The 20,233-nt window shown below is 34.3% G+C and overlaps 2 protein-coding genes across 6 annotated transcripts in view; one reads left to right on the top strand and one right to left on the bottom strand.

The window, feature by feature from the left end:
* Positions 1-20,233, bottom strand: part of LOC108725589 (WD repeat-containing protein 47) — a 73,003-nt gene that overhangs the window by 33,646 nt on the left and 19,124 nt on the right. For 4 of the 5 annotated variants that reach the window (XM_018452704.1, XM_018452703.1, XM_018452705.1 and 1 more), the window contains exons 2-6: positions 13,806-14,505; positions 12,344-12,938; positions 11,683-12,034; positions 4,172-4,282; positions 3,735-3,810 (exon numbers count right to left, since the gene is read on the bottom strand). In XM_018452704.1, the coding sequence (XP_018308206.1) occupies positions 3,735-3,810; positions 4,172-4,282; positions 11,683-12,034; positions 12,344-12,938; positions 13,806-14,486 (1,815 nt within the window). In that variant the 5' untranslated portion in view covers positions 14,487-14,505. Of the gene's footprint in view, positions 1-3,734; positions 3,811-4,171; positions 4,283-6,206; positions 6,548-11,682; positions 12,035-12,343; positions 12,939-13,805; positions 14,506-20,233 lie in introns of those variants that run through there. The other variant, XM_018452708.1, reaches the window with a different exon arrangement.
* On the top strand, positions 15,785-19,520 carry LOC108725590 (uncharacterized). Its single transcript, XM_018452710.1, has 5 exons — positions 15,785-15,859; positions 16,225-16,572; positions 16,863-17,070; positions 17,971-18,458; positions 18,776-19,520. The coding sequence occupies exons 1-5, from the start codon at positions 15,839-15,841 to the stop codon at positions 19,199-19,201; spliced, it is 1,491 nt and encodes a 496-aa protein (XP_018308212.1). The 5' UTR covers positions 15,785-15,838; the 3' UTR covers positions 19,202-19,520.

Raw genomic sequence — 20,233 nt, 5'->3', positions numbered from 1 at the left:
ACGAAAGATCGAATCGAAACAAGTATCAATTTATAACACATTTTTCAGAATGAAATTCGTATAAATATCTTATGCTAACTAGATTGAATATATAATTAATATATAATTTCAAATTAATATAATTTGTAATTAAAATACAGGCATGTTTAATGCCGTAATTCAATATTCTCGGAACATATTGCGCCCAATATCAAGTCAATATCTGATGCGGTGTTTATACCTTCGAGAACAGAATCATCGCCAAGTAGCGCCACGATTATAAAATTTTATCGCGACCGTCGATCGGTTTACAAGTCACGTATTGTCAGTAAGAAACGTGTATGCATGTATTTGCAAGTTATCGAGTTACTCGGCTTTTCTTTGACACCTACACGAAGAAGCCTATTCCGGTTCACCTTGACGATCGAAGGTAAATAACGACTTTGCTTCGCGTATTGGAAAGGGTATATTCCCTCTTGAAAAAGTGACATGCTCGCAAACACTGGTGTCGCGTTGCACCGGCAGTAAGTTGACATTACCACACACAATTGTTATGTCTATTAGAGTGTTTGTCAAATCCGTTTTGAAGGAACTTAAAGCTTGATTAGGCTAATCTAACTCGACTCGGTTCGACCTCCCTCCGTAACTATCGACGACCATGAGGTAGCCTCTACGTAACTCTCGGATGACGATAGAACATAATGCGTCGAAAAATCTCGGAAGGAGCACCCACGCGACAGTACCGTTTCTGTCAATAACGCGATGCTTCCTCCAATTGTGAACAACAGATGATAATATCGGCGCTCTTAAGTGTGCGATGTAATTTACATTGCAGCTGCGTCATAGCACAGGTATAATCTAACATCTAACGAGAATGGACATTAGAATTTCGAATGTAGGTGTACGAAGATCTCATCGGATTTTTGCAATAACTGTTACTCATAAAAGATTAATCGTTTAGAAACTTATTTCCTAATAATTAGCGTTTAAAGTTAAAATATTATATTAATGATTATTAAATTTTAATAAATTTGATTAAAATAACCCTATAGACATTTAATAAATTATGAAGAGAATTATTGTTGAAATTTGATACTAAATGTTTAACGATCAATAATAAGTAGAGATAATTTTGTCATTAAATTTTCACCAAGAGAAATTGCTCTCTCGCAGCTGTTAACTTTATTAATACGAGAATCAAACACACCGCTGTCATCGCATTTACGATGCGAAGGCCTTAAAAGCGGGGATCGCGAATGTAGAACGCGGATATTCTCATAACGCGAGGCATGTCAACATGAACTTTCATAGCCGATTCACAATTCGCTAAATCGTACAAAGACAAACGGGTGAAACTATGGAGCCGGTAAGCTACAACATCGTCGGCATACTTACGCAGAAGCGCAACATTTCAATCTTCGGTTACAGTTGTCGTAGTTTCCGCACTACTTTGACAGTTTGATATATTGCGCCGTTGTTGTCGGAATATATGGCGAATAAAGAAAAAAAAGGCGTGAATAACTTTACCAAGGTGTACGTAACTTGTCCTCTCGCAGAATAAATGACCAATAAACAACCCAAGAACTCAGAAATGGTAAAATCGATAATATACATCAAATATACATCAAATGAACGGAAATCGTAGCATTTCTTTGAAGTTTAGGAAGTTAGTAATCATATCGGAGATATATAAAACGCGTCATTTACTGCGATTACCCACACCTAGCTGACGTCACATTTCCGTGAAATTATTGCATTGCATAATGCAATCGCGTTAATAACGAGGGCACTGAATCTAGAGTAGCGATATTTTTTTAAACGAGAGTAAGCATTTCGATTCTTATCGTAACATAATTTCATTGCAGTATCGTTTTTTCTGCGTCGACACAATTAATAAAAATAAACTGATTCATTTAGTACGTTCCAGTTTACCAAATTAATTCACAACGCTCGCGTTTCGTTTTTTTTTATATATTTCATTTTAGCCCAATAATTGGCAAAAAATATTTTCTTGCTGCAAGTTAAAATTATTAAATATGAATAATTTCTAAACCAGCTCTCTATATGAATTCTCCAGAGTCATGCTCTGTATATTGGCGTTTTCAGGATTAAATCGACAGGTACGAAATGCGAAATGTGCCAGCGGAAATGATACAAGGACAGAACATGATAAATGGAGGTCAATTACTAAATCATCATTATTTAACATTATTTCCTTCAAACAGCATATTCGCGTGAATGAGTAACCGAATGATAGCCGAATTTTGCGAATACGTTTGATATCATCTAATTATTTACCACTTCTATTCATGGTAAACGAGCCGCTCTTCGACTATTTTCATTGCTGTATCATTTCCGCCATCGGAGATAGAAAAAGCAATTGACATGCAAATTTTCGGCTAACTCCGTGCCGACCGCTATTGTTGTTTTATCCGGCGCGGAAATGCGTAATTTCGTATTGTATGTGAACATTGGGCACGAATGTCACGCGTATCCAAATTTTATAAAAAGAAAATTTTACGCAATAAACCACACTATTAAGCATAAGAAATTTAGAAATCGTCAATAGCATAAGAAATTCAGCGATTTTATTATTACCTATACTGATTTCCGATAAAATAAACAAAAATTAAAAAATTACACAAATAAACGTCTATTTTATAATTAATTAAACTAACTAAAGAAATTACGAATATTAACGTTTAATATAAATACGTTTTAAGAAAATGACTTTACAAAGCAAAGTGGAATGAAAGGTACGAGAAATAAGATCTATCGAGTCAAGCGAAAGGACATACAGAAGATTATCCAATAGTTAATTGGCAATTGAGGCAATTACAGCGTTTAATTGACAATTTCTTGATAGCCATAACTAATCAATAATGAAAAAAATTAAACCAAAAATGTAGACAGTCAATCGACGAAGATGAAAGACTTATATAACAAGACCCGTACAAGTTGCGAAATAAATGATATATTAATAACGACTATCTACAAAAAAATATAATCTGTTAGAAAGATACTAGAATGTTATAAACTTAAATATTTATTCTCTGGTATATCTATGCTAGTATACGAGATATGATACTTCAGTTTAATGCTCAATAAAATTTATGAAGCGTGATGCATCTATTTTTAGTAATTCTAATATGTTGTTATACAAACTGGACGGAGTTTCTACTCGCAGATTTAGTGCGAATATCGTTGACTTTATCAGCGCATTTGTCTTTTATATTGAACATTACGTTCTTACTTATCGTAAAAATAGCGAGATAACGATCTTAAAATCTTCTCTAAATTATACCGGAAGCGATGTAGAGAGATATAGATTGATTTTATGTGCTTGTGCTATCTCGATCGATTCGCGGAAAATGTGGGAAGGCGGGTTTCTCTCTGGTGAATTACGAACGACACTATAAACGTATTACAGCTTTTACGTCAAAGCTTGTAGAAAATACAGAAAGACGGATAGAAAGTATGTTGTATGCACTGTACTGCATAGTGCCAAGTCAATGTGCATTTTTTGCAACAACGGGACAACGTTACCATACACGCGGTAATAAAATGATCATATAACTCGGAGTAGTCGATACTTATGATTTATGCTTATTATGTGATAACCGAGTGACATGCTATCGTATTAAATGTCACTGTGTGCGTAAACATACTATTACGGTCTTGGAAAAAGGAAAGCAGCCGCGAATCGTGTATAGACAGCGACGCAAAAATACGATGGTATTTAAAAATTGACTTACTTTCGGTTTGATGACATCGTAATGTCCTTCCGGCACTCTTGAATCGTAAATGCCGCTTGATACCGAGTTTTGCCTCCTGCAAACAATCAAATATATAACTAACTTAAACATTGCACTATGTTTTGAAAATAAATAAGATCATAAACTTTGTGGAAAAGATAGAAATATACGCAAAAATATTTAAAAAATATATATACATAATATGTAATATACATAATTATATGTAATACATAATAATAAAAGAAAACGAAAATTAATTTTGTTACTTCTAGAATACTTCTAGCAAAACGAGGGATTACAGAAAATTTGTTTTAGAAAGCAGGAAAGAAAGTTATTTCGATGCTAAATGTATATTAAATGACGCAATGCCTCTGAGTCATAAATTTTCGCGTATTTGCTGCAGCGGAGTTTTTTTACGATGTGACTTGAAAACTTACGCGACTGGATCCGATCCATTGATCGTAGGCTTCGGCGACTGGATTCCAGACCGAACAGGTGCACTCGTGTGAACGGGCGAAGGTCCTTTACTTCCCAAAGGCTGTTTTATCCTACAAATGCCAGAACAAACGAGCGATAATTTCTCGACGGCAATCAAGCTGCATTTCATCACACGCAATCATAAATTCTCTTAAGGTACGAGGACTATATGGTTGAGGGTATTTATACGCGATCATCTGCCACTTATTAATCTCTCGTTTCCGTTGATATATTCCAGCGATCTCACTATTAAGTCGGTGTAAATCCAGCTATCCATTTACTTGTAATAGCAACGTATAATAGCTATACGTAAGACACGTCTGAATCTAAGAAGCACAGAATCTAAGATTAATCTTTTTCTTTTTAAACAGAAACCTAGAAAAAGTTGAATCATAATTTTCAAGATAAATTAAATAAATGTGGATCCATGAAAATTTGAAAATAAAATAATCTAAATTTTTTTATAAATTTAAAAAAAATTTTTATTAAAAAAGATAAAATAAATAAATATTATAGGAGATAATTTTTTATTAAAACATTTATATGTTACAGATAATTTATTTGTTTTTCTCAGGCATAAAGAGTTTCTCTACCGAATCATTAGATACAAATAATTGATTATATCCTGTTTAACATCTATTCTTTTTTTCTAAAGAATAAGCTTGAGAATTAGCCATGACCGGGATTTTCATACAGAAACAGAAATCAAGAAGTCTAAGAAGTCACGGGATCTTTCTCATCCCGAGCTATTACTCAAGCGAGACATGATTTATTAGGGATTCGTCACGTATCCGAGTTTTAACACGGAAAAACGAGACGTTGGTCCATGTTGACCTCTGCGAACTTAGACTTGCCTGCCATCCAGAGAGGCATGAACAACGGATTGAGTATCATCTCAAGTGTAATCTCAAATGATGCGACGTGCATGAACGACATGTAATAATTCATAAGTTGCATTATCTCTCGTGGGACTCAATGTATATAAAATTTCTCTATTTTCTCGAAATTTCCCGCACCTATTATCAACCGCGAGAATCGACGTAATTGTTCACTTAAAGGTGAACCAATTTCATAATGGAGTTTGATCGTAAAGGAGCTGTCAGAGTTTTCAACGTAACGGTTCAATACATACAGATGATTTACAATCCGACATTCTCTAAATCACTGAAACAATCTCTTCAGTCGATCATCGCGCGATGGCTCAGTTTTCGTTACCGTTATACAAAATCGCGCTGCATCACGGCGCGTGCTGCGTTCTCAATCGAGGTAACGTTTTCCGATGCGACATGAGCTGCCGGCATAGCTTCACAAGCTCAGCAAGTTGCGTCTTTGCTGAGCGCGACTTATATGTTATACAATAATATATAATAAGTACGATTGGGTCATATTCATGGAAATCATGGTAATCAATTAATATTTGGGAATACTAATCATTAATCGATAAATATAATATATGCATATACTCTCTAAATTCTTTGGAGCGGAATCTCACTCTGTAGAATGAAAATTGAGCCAGTCTTGAAAAAGAGTGACTCAATTTTCAATCTTTAAAAGTGAGATTTCACTTTAGAAGTTTTAGAGATTAGAAAAAAATATATGCGCTGATTATAATGTGACGTCGTAGATAATATTTGTCAATCTAAAAAAAAAAAAACGTTTTACACAGTGTATCATAATTAAATAACGTCGGTTGATTAATTCCAAATCTTTTCTAAAAACAGCAGCTGTAGATTTGAAAATAGATTGTTAAAAAATTGAATTAGATAAAGAACAATGAGCGGTTCTTAAAATAACTATTAAATACTTATAGAATCTGAATCGTAAACTAAGCTTTATCAAATTTTTTTTCTTTTTAAAAGTTTAATGAAACTTTTAAAAGAAAGAAATTAATATCTAAAGATTATTAAAAATTAAAATCGATATTTTGTGAATCAAAAATGTCAGTAGATTATACTACGGTAAATGTCACCGAGCGACCGAACGAGTAATATTTACCGACTTATGCACGGCGGCGTGGAACTGACGCTCCGGAGACTGCACGTGCTGCTGTGACTGTTCTGTTTATTATAAGTCGGCCGATTGTTAGGAGACTGCACGCAGACCCGTTCGGCGATGCGGAATCGCGGCGTCGTCGGTTTGTGATAAATCATGCTTCCTGCACGTTCCTCGCCGTCGAGTCGTGATGCGTCTTCACGTCTTCATCGCCAAGTATAATGTATATACACGGAGTTTCCTTTGCGCGGACAATTTCGCACGACAAAGGTTTTTCGACGAGCGAAACTCGAGGGTCGATGGTCCCTCGCGGTCGCAACGGAATGCACTCGACGATCGACACGGCTCCAAAACGCGAAAAAAGAGCGAGAGTTCGATTTGACCGACCAGGAAGCCGCGGAATTCGTTTCGTTTTGCTGTCGAGACTGGTGTGCGAGAGCGGTCACGAACAAGCTGTATGTCGTTTGCTGCAGCAGCTGCAGCTGCGGGCGGTACCGAACCGATACTGCCGGCCAGGAGGCCCAACGCGACGTGGAGTATCACGAGGGAGCAAGAGCGGTGGCGGCGACGATGGTGGTGACTATGATTCGCCTGGCAGCGGCATTAGGCACGACTGAGCTCAGGCTTGTCGGAGCTCCGACTCCGCTCGTAATAACAAAGCGTATCGCGAACCTATCAGAGGCTGCTTTGATTCCCTCCGGTCTCCTGCATGCACGGCGCAACGCGGTGCATCCGCGGCGATCAGCTGTCGCTGTGCGTGCAACCGCGATACATCGCGAGTACAATTTACATCGAGAGGTGTAGAAAGTTTTGCGGGCTCTTAGGGAGCTTAAATGTAAATGTAGAGATAAATGGGATAAGGTGAGAAAAACACTGTTGTCTGCTCCTTTAACGGAGTAAATAGCGTGACGACATCTCGCTCTCTTTCATGCATTTTGATAAATAGAAAGTTAAGAGGTGAACATCGAGAACGATTAATCAAATAGAAATGTACGTGTAGGAAGCATTAGATAATAAAATTACGCGAGAAGTTTTATAGTTTTAATCTATATGCATCTTGATTGTCATTTGTTTGCTCACTGAAAAAAATGCATGTAATTTTACATGGAAATTACATGTTCATGACTGGAAAGTTGCCTAAATATGATTGGAAATTTACAATTTCCAGTAAATTTCCAAGTATATTTATGTAATTTAGATAATTTTCCAGTTATATACATGTAATTTCCATGTAAAATTACATGCATTTTTTTCAGTGCTTGAACAATGTGAATCCTAATGTATGTTAAGATCCTAATAAACTTTTATATCCACTTCTACCAATGTAATTTAATTTTAATCTCGGTTCAACTTGTTCTTCATCTTTTTCTGAAAAAAAAAGAATTAGAAAAAGATGAAGAATAAATTGGTGGAAACAGGCATTAGTAAAATATTTTAACCTTTCATGATCACACTTCTAAAAAGCCACACGATGGTTACTCGATGGGACAAAATAACCCGAATCCATCTTTAAAGTGTTACCAAATCGACAGTATCAGTTGCAATGATTAAAAAAAATACATAATGATTTTTAAAAAATATATAATTTCATTCTTTAAGAAAATGGAACAGTGACGTTTTTGTGAAAAATTTAATTTTAATACTAAAAAAAAAATCGTAAACATGTATTAGAATTTAGCGTGAAAGACGATGCTCGGGTCATTTTGTCCCAGTATGATCATGAAGGATTAAATATCCAGATGACTTTTATTATGATATATTTTATATGCCAAAAAACTTAAAAGCATATAAATGTAAGAGAAATATAAAGTTAAGGCTGATAAATGTAAAAGAGAAGGCGTAAAATTAGGGCTAGTAAAATTTTTTTGATTGAGCTATTACTTTCAATTGGATAATAATTTTCGAGTGAAAGAACATCGAGCGCGCAAAACAATCGCTTTTGAAAGAATCGCGCAAGGAACATCTGGCAGATGTCCCGCTTCGAGAAACAGAAGTTACAAGCGTCTCACAGTTATTTCTCGCAGTTAAAATGATACACACGAGTTATACTCAATTTCACAGCATATCGCCACACTTTCTGCCTTGTATCAGCAACGAACGTAAGTTCCTATGAATTTTTAAATGGCGTTCAGCTCGCTCGTCAGCAAAAGGAATTCTTCGTTCTGCTTTCTTAAATCATGCCCATGCATCAGGCTTTACATTGCCGACACAAAATATCCCGAAGCAATATCGGTGCACTAAATTCCCGTTTTTTTCGCGTTCTTTCCTGCCTTACAATTCTACATTTGTCCGCAATCAACAAACTTTCATGACTCATTCCGTTTCGAAACGTGGCTATGTACGCTTACGCGATATGAAATTCGTAGTAATCTTATTGCAACATTACGCGTGAATATATTTGCAAATATCACGTATTATTTATAGATTTGTTTTCAAAAAAGACTCGATGAACCTATTGTCGATGTACGTTAAGATAATAATTAAATTAATATAATCATTAATAATTTCATAATAATTGTTTCATCATCAAAAACAATTATTTTATTCTGTTTATTAAAACTTCGTTTTCATATCTCTGATTTTGTTTAATATACGTACTTTTAATTATAGATATTAAAAAGATAATATTTGTGTGTTGTATTTGATAAAATATTTTATAATAAACTTGTAATAAAGTTTTTCTATACTTCGATAAATGTACTTATTACATAAGTAAACTTGTCGCAGGCAATTATAAAAGAAATTAATTACACAATTATATAATCGCGCTTGGTAACTTAATTATGTAATTAATTGGTCTTTTGACCGCATGAAAATTTACACAACAAATAAACTCATCGATGTAGAACGGTTATTCAAAGCGGATTTTGTTTTCTATTCATCTTTACCCACAACACCTGGAGTGTTCAATGCTAACGAGGCGCTTTTAATTCAAGCGAAAGAGAGAAAAAGAGAGAAACTGCCTCGCGATTACTTCGTATTCCGATGATGTTCCAACAAAGCCTCGTTTGTTACCAATGACGACCGCTCGCGCGTTCTAATTACGCGCTGCATCTTGCCGTATACGCACAAGTAGGTGGCTGCGTTACAACGGATGGACAGCGCCGAGACCGCGATGTCAAGAGAATCTGAAGACTCATCTTTGACATCGGCAGAATGTACCATCAAGTCGAAACAATTTTTCGCCTAGTTAAGGAAATTCGATGCGTTACATTTACGTGATCGATGGTAAAAGCATATTTGTGCCACGCGACACAACTTGACAGTGCGGTATAAATAGATAATGGAAATGAAATTGTTAGAAAGACCGACAAGTAACAGCATCTTATGATGAGTAACTCAATTTTATGTGTAATACTTTAAAAATTTTATGATATATTTCTGAGACTCTTTATATCCTTTCAAAAATATTTTCTAAAAATATTACATACTTTTTCCTCTAATTCTATTCGAGTATTTGAAAACTCCGTTTTTTCACGTTAATCTGCTTTTAAAAACTATATTTTTCGAATTTTATATTTTACAATGATTTTAATATTTCAAACATTCATTTTAAAAATAATATTATAGAATTTTATTGACGAATTAAACAAGAGTCTCTCTAGTTTTTCACTTTTTAAAAGTCATAAAATAAATTCAAGAACTTATGCATAAAAATAAAAATTTCTTTCGAGCTATGTCATTGTTTTGAAAGATGACAGAATGCTTCAAAGAGGTATTTCAAAAGGAGCTTTATATGTCGTTAACAAAAACAGAACGCGCCGTCCAATAAATCTAGCGAATCATCAAGAATAACCACGTTTGTTGAACTCGCCGAAGGATCAAGGGCTCTCATTCGGCCTCCATCTCGTCGACCGCGAAACGCCACCGTCTATATACGCCATATTTCGCCGTTAACGAACTGCCAGACACTCGAAACTCCTTTGGACTCTGAGTTAATTCCTCGATTCATTCCACGAAAACGTCAACACTATTGCTCTAGCCAGTCTCGTTAGTATGTTCATGAAAACGTAAGTATAAATGAAAATACTATTCAACGACATACGACGAAATAATTATTACTCAGAAAATATCCCGTAATGTGCTCAAGTATATTTTAAGCTGGCTTCTCCAAGCTGAGATTTCATAAATGAAAGATAAAACTGTGACAATAATTTTATTATTATTATAAATTATGAATGTGACGTCAATTTTTATCTGAATTATAAAAAATATTGATTAAACTAATGTAATTATTGATATGTAAATATAAATAATGAATTTAATTAATAATCTGTATTCTAATTCATGTTATCACATTCTATTTCTAAACTTTCGTGACATCATTGATTTTAAGTTACAAAAAATGATAATTGCTAAATAATAATTTTTACGTGAATAACGTGATACACATTTGTAAATTCAAGAAAAGTGTGCGAAGTTTACGTGTTGATATACATTTTGCAGAATGTAGTCACGCATATGAATGAAACAATAATATGGAGGTATGCCCGTGAATCATCGATAGGGCAGAACCGAGACGAACGGAATTGTACAGTCACTGTTTTGCTGTACACATGCATCCGGTATCCGGTTCGAGCACGATGTCAGCGGTCGATGCCAATGAACCGTGATTGAATTCCGATTTCGATTACCGGTCTCTGATGCGAGCAACGTTCGCTTTCTCGAAGGTTGTTTCAATCAATTGCGAAATGGCATATGAACAGGTATTAAAATTATTTCCTGAAATCGAACTGGTATTCATTCAAAAATTCTATACAGGAAGTGTAAAATTTGAACAATTTTATTTTTCAATGCGTTCAAGTTTTTTAATTGGAAAAAAATTAAAATTAAAATTTTCGAAGAATCCTTAGAATAATATTTTTCATGTGAGTTTAAATATTTTAAATATTTAATCAATTTTTAATATTTGCTAAATTTATTTTAAAAGATTACGATTATTGAATGAATTAATAGATTTCTGGAATAATTGATTCTACGAATTTTATACAGACTCATCTTTTGAGAATTTCTCTTAGGACTTCTTTTAGCTCGAAAAATTAGACAGAAGTAACCGAAATAGTCGAAATAAGTTTTTTCTACCGATTCTCGCAAGAGGGTAACAGTCTATTTTAATCATCGCTTCATCGGAGTCTAAATCTAAGCTGCTATTCTCAGCACACGTTTTACCATAATAAACGCGACAAAGGCATTTCGCTATCGCCATCTGTTGGAGAATGCAACGAGCTCGAACTTTTCATTAGGTGCATTCGATGCAACAGGACCGATGTAGGCAATACTGACAGTACATATATTAAATATGCGGTAGTGCTATTTAAAAAATATCACATGATATCTTAAACCGCATATTCTTATACTTCATTAAGCAAAAAGATATTATCTTCCTGACAATTTGAGAATCATAAATATCACCTATCTTTACGATTCTTCGTTGGAATTATTTTTTGAATAAAATGTAACACTAAAAAATATCACTCACCCTTCTCCCTGAAGTCTATTATCTGCTACTTGTATAGGTAACGGTGCAGCTAACTGTCTGACTAATTCATCCCTCTCTCTTTCCTTTTGTTGGATAGTCTCCTGCAACCTTTGCTTCTGTTTCTGATATTCTTTAAATAGGCCACCATTGTAACTTTGTTCGAGGTTATCGCTAGGAGCCATCATCGCTCTAATCGGTATCACGGATGGGTCTGTAATTTTAGCTGCGACTCCCGTGGGCTTTTCCGTCAAGGAGTCTCTTCTAGAACTTCTGGCAGTCGAAGGCGCCGGCGATTCCCTTCCAGCCACTCTGCGCTCCGGCGTAGATGTCGCTGAAGGATCCATTTCCACGCCTACATTACAAAAATTATAGATTTTTGAGATAATTTAGGAGTTTTTTACATGATATGGAACTACACACACATATATAAAACAATACATTTAATTTTATCAGTCGTGGAAATAATAAAATTAATCAAAATTAAATAAATTAATTGGAATAATAAAACATACGTTTCATTAAACATATATTATATAATTAGGATAAAAAAATCTGTCACTTTTTAATTAAGAATCTTTTCAAAATACTTATAATATTCTATTGTGCACAAAACAAAATGACCTAAAAACTTATAAATATAAAGTATATTTTATAATCTTACCATCAGGGCTTTTGGAGTGTCCTCGAGTCCTCGGTGGAGCCTTAGGTTGAGCATTCATAGTTTCTTGTATCGAGGGTAATTGTTGGAATTCGGCGTAATTCGAGCTAAGGAAGACGTCACCCTCATTCTCGAAGAGCCTATCGACGCTAGTATTCATTAATTTGTTGTTTTTGAATCCGGTTAAATGGAAGCTAGCGAACGACGACCTGGACATCGGGTTTACGTCGCCGACGGATAGCGCCATAAGCGCCGCTGATGGTATAGATGTGTTCTTAGGACTCCTGGGCCCGAGACCAGCTTCCAAAGCCGGCACTAAGCTACGAGACATCATGTCTGCGGCGGATCTCGGCCTAGTAAATGGCATGGCGCTGTGCGGAAAAGTCTTCGGTTTAATCGGCGTTATCAACATATGTTCCGTCCACGAAGTCTCCAAGGAGGGCCTCTCCAGGCGTTCCACATCGACGTTCAGGGTTCTTTGTGCAAAAGGTACGGCGAATGTCTCGGGAGGTATACTTTGAAGCCATGAAAGTAAACTTAAGTCCGAATCGCTAAAACCCACGGATCCATCCAGTAGCCTCGAAAAACTCATCTCTACCTATAATATAAAAACGTACGGAATAAAACATTTAAACAAAATGAAACTAAATAAAATGCGTACTACATATCGTTTTCTTATTTCAAAAGTGATAACTAAAAAAATATAATTTTCGAGTTATTATCATGAATGAGTCAGGTAAAGATTATTCTATTAATCATCAAAAGTAAACTAACTTAACTTCAGTTCATCAAATAGCACTTGTATCATTTTTAACATCTTTAAAGAGATAATATTTTCTACAAATGTGACGCATTTTAAGTTTTTCGTAAATAAAAAGAAAAGTCTCCCATACAGAACATTTAGTGTTAAAACAGTTTTGGTTATCAAAGTTTGAAAAAGAAACTGTTTTATTTTAAATTTAGATTATTTTAAATAATTTTAGCTAAGAAAGATAAATATAAACTTGGTGATATTTAAAGTTATATCACATCTGATGAATTATTCCAGATTTGTTATAATTTTGTAAGATATAAAAATTTTCAACTAAAAAAGAGTGATTTTCTAAGAGTTGTAAAACAAAAATGACAAAATTGATATTTGATAATGTTTCTTGTAAGATAATCTTTTGTAAAACTTTTGCCGATATGTTTGATTAGTCAACAACTTTCTGTTAAGTTGAAAAATAGTTCTGCCCCTTTCGAAAAAACTTAAGTTTTTTAACTGCGTCACTTTTGAAGTAAGGAAATGATATAAGAATAAAAATAAATGTAAAAATATAACATATATAAATAAAATATCTAACATTTTATCAAGTAATTATGTAGTCTATGTTTACATAAAAAGTAAAAATAATTTTGATGTAGTTTGGGCAAATTTTCAATATTCTTTATTAAAACAAAGCAAAAAAGAACAGACGAAAATCACCTGTTCGCTTTCTTTCGACCCAGTAGCTTTCGCTTGACAATAATTTACGCAGGATTCGTACAAAATGCCTTTGATGATAAGTTGAATAAGCCGATCGTTTTTCGCCGAGGTAATCGGATATGCGGAGTCGGCGTTCTTTCTATCACCAGGCAGGAACTTCTCTACCAAAGGATGAACCTCGCGGAAACATTGCACCCTCGCATTACTGGGATTCCAATCCTTGTACTGCAGATGGTCTGTTAGCCGTGGCAGAGTAAGCAACAGACATAGGCTGCTGTACTCCTCCTTGGAAGGCGCGACCTTTTCGAGGTCGCTTAACACCTTGACGACTTCTTCTACGGCATTATCGACGCTGCCGTTCGTCCCAGCGGCGATAACGTTCGCCTCGGATTTGATGCACAATAGCTCGACATATTTGTGGCGCAGGATCGAGTACGTGAACTTCCTCATATCGAAATCCGACAGCGCTTCCAGCGGTTGGATGAACTCGAGCACGTCGTCCCATTGTCCGTCGAGGATCAGCTGGCGCAGGAAAAGCACGTCGTCGCTGTACTGGCCGTTTATCACGCCGGTCTCACGTTCGAGCGAGAGCTGCGAGATGTGAAGGTCGCGGCTATGGAGGAACTCCAAGGTCAGGCGCACCACATCCTCCTCGCGCAGCGTCAGATGCGCCGCCGGCATCACGTACCGAATACGCAACCTGGACCATTTCATTAAAATATAAAATAACATTATGCCTCACACATAATCTTCATGTATCGTATGAGATTATTGAGACCAACATATACTTTGTAAAAAAATATTTATCTAGAATCTAGAGGTAAATCACTGAAAAATTTTTATGCTGATTTTGAATTTTTTACATAGAATGCTCTTAAAATCATCTCTCTCTCTCTTCTTTTAATTGAATTATTATTTTATAAAAATACATTCCAGTTTCTGCGAAATACTTCTGATTTTTCGAGTTACAGTAGCTATATGAAGCTTTGTGAAGATGTAGAGAAAATTAAAAAAATTTGTAATAATAACATTTACGATTTTGAAAAGTTGAATGTCATAAAATATTGTCATAAAATAATTTTCACATTTAGAAAGCTTCATATAAATATGAGAAAATTAGATACCATTATACAAAATTTAATTATGAAGATAAAAATTTTGCTTTTTAACTCCCCATCTTTAAAAACTTCGCATATATAAACGCAATACACAGTATTGTGAAACGACTTTTCATTCTGAAAAATATTGAAATTACAGAGGATATTAGAAATCATTTAACACAATATTACCGTATCGCAAGTGGGTATTACTATGTAATATCTGCAAATTATGAAACCACTTCAGGAATTTACCTCTTGATTTCAAACTTCGCGTGTTACAACACGAGTTAACGATAAAACGCGGACGAAAACTTGCTTAGCGATATTTATATTCAGAGTGGCCCGCAGCGAGAGAGAAGTCTAGATCAACGTCTCGGCATCCAGCCACCCACTTACGCAATAATCAGGGCACGACTATGGGTGCGCTGGCCCCGAAGTGCAACGAACTCCCGCGAGGAAGTACTATTTCGAATTTATGCATTCCATATATGCATATCATTATTGGGTTTCGTAATCGTGCGTTTTACAACAAACGGAAGTCCGTGCGCGAGTCAAATAACGTTTACACGTGACACGAATCATGATTGTTACAGTTCTTTCGCAAGTTAATTGTTAAGCAAACGCATGCCGTTTACGACATAACGAGAGCATGCGCTTTTTTTAGTCAATTAGCAAATGTAGCAATTTGCATTAACGATGTTTTCAGAATGCGTGTACGAGTAATGAATATTATACTATTACTTTTTTGGAATATTTGATGACATTCGTATTTTTGGTCTGAACGATTTTTCAGTAGCCACAACGTGCAAACTGCGCAAATTACAGAATATACGAAATTCCTAACATCAGCGATTCTATGGATATTTACACTTGGTGACAGACCGAGGAGTCGTGTCAGTCTCAGGCGAATAGCAAGAGCAACAAAAAACCACGATGTTTCCGTATCGAGGATCAGTGAGTAAATTTTTCTGATACATATATTTTACATTTACTTAATATTTTTATAAACCTTTAACTTAAACCGAAGTTAGAATTTTTCAATAATTAAACTATATATCATCAACATTAAGCAGAAATTTTGTAGAAATTAATACATATTGATTAATGAAACATTTATTTCTTTTTTATTTTATCTTTTATACTCTTTTTTATTCAATTTTTATATTAAAAAAAATAATAATAGTAAAATAATACTCCATACATATAATCTCACTCAATGATTTCAAATTATTTAATAAATACTATAAATACTTGAGGGAACAAATTTCTATTGTATCGAATATCTTTATGAGCAATCTGCATAAAATTTTCTTAATCAGTTCTTAGCAGTGACAATTTCGTTAACAAGTGTTGTACTTGCCGACATCATCGTTCAACCCGGTTACGATCATTCCGGCAAAAATCCATATTCGCAACCTGCTTCGCACCAAATAAACTCTCAGACTGAACAATATCACACGAAACAATTACCGAACCAAGAATTGCCGTATCTTCAAAGTGCTCGAACAGTGTATCCCTATTATGAATCCAAAGATCATTCAAATCTGGTGGGTTATCCATATCATCCGTTCCATCATTATTCACCGAGGAACCATCCGCATTACGCAAGGATAGGAAGCCATGAATATTCGCGGCCATCAGTATTCGTCGGTTACCGACAACCTTCGGTAAGTGCTTATCACATTATTAATTTGACATATGTTTCATTAATTTAACTTCGCAATATTTTATTATCATCTCATTGATATCTTAAATTTCATTTAATTTGATATTTTTAAAGTAATATTTAATTTAAGGAATGTAAAATATAGAACCTAATATCAATTTGACTAGTGCAATAAATATATATATCATATAAAGCTTTCTTTGAGTAAATTATAATTAAATACTGATCTTGTACATAGAAATTGATTCTATGTAACTGATTGAAGATTTTTTAAAAACGACATTTCCTCAGATAGGACACTACCATCAATGGGGTAGTCCGCACCATTACCACCGGTACAGAAGGTCACTTGACTCCGATTCTACACACACGGAATCCAATGAATCTGCGAACGTTGCACACGACAATGATGTGGCCTCGAAGTCGCCCTTAACCGATGACAAATATCCTAAAACCACCGACTCGTTACTTCCAGAACACGAGCCTACTGATACTAATGGTAAATACCTTAAAGAATAAAAATAAAGTTCGATATCTCCATAGAATAATTTAATGTGCTATTTATGTACTACTTATTTTCGCAAAAGTCGCGCAATTCCAATTTATATGCATATAAATTCCAATGAAACACAAATTTAAATTAATGTATCGATATTAATTGAGATGTAAACGATGGAAAAGTACTAGAATTTTAGGGTAAAAAATTCAGGAAATAATGGTTTCTTTCCTTTGGTTTTGGCAGTTTTTTTACTCACCGGATATTTTTTTTTTAACATTTCATGATTTCGACGCTGTACTATTGTGTGTTCCAGAATTTAGTTTTTGCACTTATTCGTAAGAATTCTGCGTAAAAATAGTTACAAAAGTTAAAATAAAATATAATGATTAATATAGTATAATGCCGGTGACTATAAATATACCTTACCTTTCACTATTACTTGAACGATATTTCATATTGTACTTCAATTTTAAAAGTTAAGTGTTCCATACTGTTATTAATACAAATAATACTTTACTAGACTAATTGACACCGTTTTTGTCATATACTGTGATTGTAATTATATATATTCTAAATTTAAATTAGTGAGACATCGTTCATCGAACCTCTAATTATTCTTGAATCAATACTAAGTATATTAGGATGTGGTCTAAAACTAATTAAAATATTGAATACAATTATAACCAATATGCAACAAAACAGTGGTTATTATGCTTATAAAGTATTATCTGTATCGATAACATCACTTATTTAGATTTTAAATATAAAATATTTCTTCAAATAATTATATTAAAATATAAATTTTTCATAAATTTTATGTAATTTGGTAAAAAATACCGTTTTTTTACATCTCTAGATATTAATATGAATCCACTTTCAGTGTAAACTACTTTATTATAGATAAGCATGTGGAGAACCGTCAGATCAAGATTGACCATATAATGAAACCACGGCATATATTCGGTTTATTCGGCATATATCCACAAATAATACGGTTCCCTGAACAACATACAAGCGAAAACACAATGCAACAAAAGATTATCAAATTTCCTTCCAATCCGAACACGTTAAATTTCAATGAGAATTCTCAGAAAAATGAACAAGATTGTGATGACGAAAATTTACATCTTCTTACTAATAGACCTTCTACACGTATAAGATTCGAACAATTTCCGGAGGAATTTTCAAATAACCGTCATAGCGAATACCGAAAGGGAAGAGAGCTGTCATGGGGAGAACACTTTACTAACCTCCTACTAGATAATATGAGACATCAGTGGGGGGGATACTATCACACATATACTCCATCATACACTGTATCTACCCCTACGGTGCCAACGGATCCACTGAAGACCAAATACTTAGATCTCGTAAATAAATATGATAAGGTAAAGGTTCTAATATTAATATCATTTGTTTAATGTCATTAGAAATTATTTTTGGCCGATTTATAGAAATTTGATTAGCTATTACAACTGAAACAATAGGGATCTTTTACGGAAATATTTTTCAATTATCTCACAATTAAATTTGATTAATAGAATTCACTACCTGCAACTTTAATATTGAAAAATATTCTTTTCTGCAATGTAAAGAATGTAATATTCATTTACACGATTTATGGTATAAAATATCTAATATAACATTCTTAGGAGAGAAAAAAAATGATTTTACAAATAGTTAATACAATGCATTGTATACGTAGCTGTTGCAGTTCGTCAAACAGCGTGGCGGCAACATTCCAAAATTTTTTTTGCATGCAAGACAAAACAAGATGAAACCGATAACGAAAAACGAAGAGGACACTTCATGGACACCCGATACCACTGAAATAACACGTTATCTCGAACAGGATCTACCTAACTCATACATTCCATCAGTAAGCAATTTCGATCAGGATAATTATCCGCACCATTGTTCGAATTGCCATAAGAATACTCCAAACTATTCTTCGGACGACTTTGAGGACAATTCAGATTTCCAGAGAAACTACAATTCAGCTCGTAATATCGAGCCTTTAATTTTGATTCCTAACTATAGCTATATCCCTAATGATAGTAACGATGATCCTAACTATGCCCCTGACATCGATATCTCTGTTGTCCCTGACCATGAAATTCACAAAGATTAGTGCTCGGAGCAATTTAGCGCCGATGATATCGCAGATGCAGTCTTTAGACGTATACAATTACCTGTCGGGAAAAAAATACAAGCTATTCTACTAGATTATAAATACTACAACAACTATCCAAGTGATACACCACTTTATGACACGTTTTTGTCATCACGTTATTAGTAAGTTTATTATTAGTAAGGCGCTTTTATAGATATGACGCTGTTATCGATTCCTGCCACGTTACCTTAAAGTAACGAGTCGATTGACCATAATGATTTCTATGTTCCATTTATTATAATTACTTTTATGCACGCATAATTTTTTATAAGCGCACATCCTCCATCCCCTGTCCACTCGGTAGTTGAACTTTTATATACAATTTTCTAAATAAGGAATAAAATGTTTTTTCAATGTTAAAAATTTATATGTATGTACTAAGGTCTTAAATAAATGTATTTTATGGTAATCACATCATAATATATTCTTTCCATTATATTTTTTAACGCGCTGTAAATTTTATTATATCTATCATAAAATTCCTAATTACTATTTAAATTTACCCGAATTTATACAATATTATAATAATTTTGCTATAATCTTTTCATTCTAAGTTTCTAACGCGCTTCAAAAGTTATTAACCTAAGTAAACGGTTAAGTGGCACAATATAAAATTAGTAATAACTATAAGTACAAATCTAAAACATCATTTTGATAGATAAGTTAACCAACGAGAACATAGTTTTACGATTAAATAAAGATTGATAATATTCAGATATATCCAAAATCATGAAGTTTCATCACGGACCAAATTGGGAACACTTTCGCCAATAATCCTAACTTTGATTATAGTCGATAAACATACACAGCGATGAAACGAAAATTCAATTTCAGACAATTTGCTAGGAGTTAATTGAGCCGAACGCGGGGATCGTAGCGCCGTCTGTAAAATGTGCGAATGTCTACCGGAAAAGAAGGGCAAATACTGATCGAGCAATTTTTGACTGGGCCGGGGTGCATCTCGCTCTGATGGAAAGCAATTTCTTTGAT

Source organism: Mycetomoellerius zeteki, unplaced genomic scaffold (genome assembly GCF_001594055.1).
Source record: "Mycetomoellerius zeteki isolate Tzet28-1 unplaced genomic scaffold, Tzet1.0 scaffold35, whole genome shotgun sequence".
In the NCBI taxonomy this organism is placed as follows: domain Eukaryota; kingdom Metazoa; phylum Arthropoda; class Insecta; order Hymenoptera; family Formicidae; genus Mycetomoellerius; species Mycetomoellerius zeteki.
The sequence above is the reverse complement of the archived record's forward strand: the minus strand, read 5'-3'. Positions and strand labels throughout refer to the sequence as shown.

Coding starts and splice junctions, on each gene's coding strand:
- LOC108725590 (XM_018452710.1), top strand. CDS start 15,839: ATGTTTCCGTATCGAGGATCA. Junction 15,860..16,224: donor TGTTTCCGTATCGAGGATCA/GTGAGTAAATTT, acceptor TTTCTTAATCAG/TTCTTAGCAGTGACAATTTC. Junction 18,459..18,775: donor TCGTAAATAAATATGATAAG/GTAAAGGTTCTA, acceptor TTGTATACGTAG/CTGTTGCAGTTCGTCAAACA.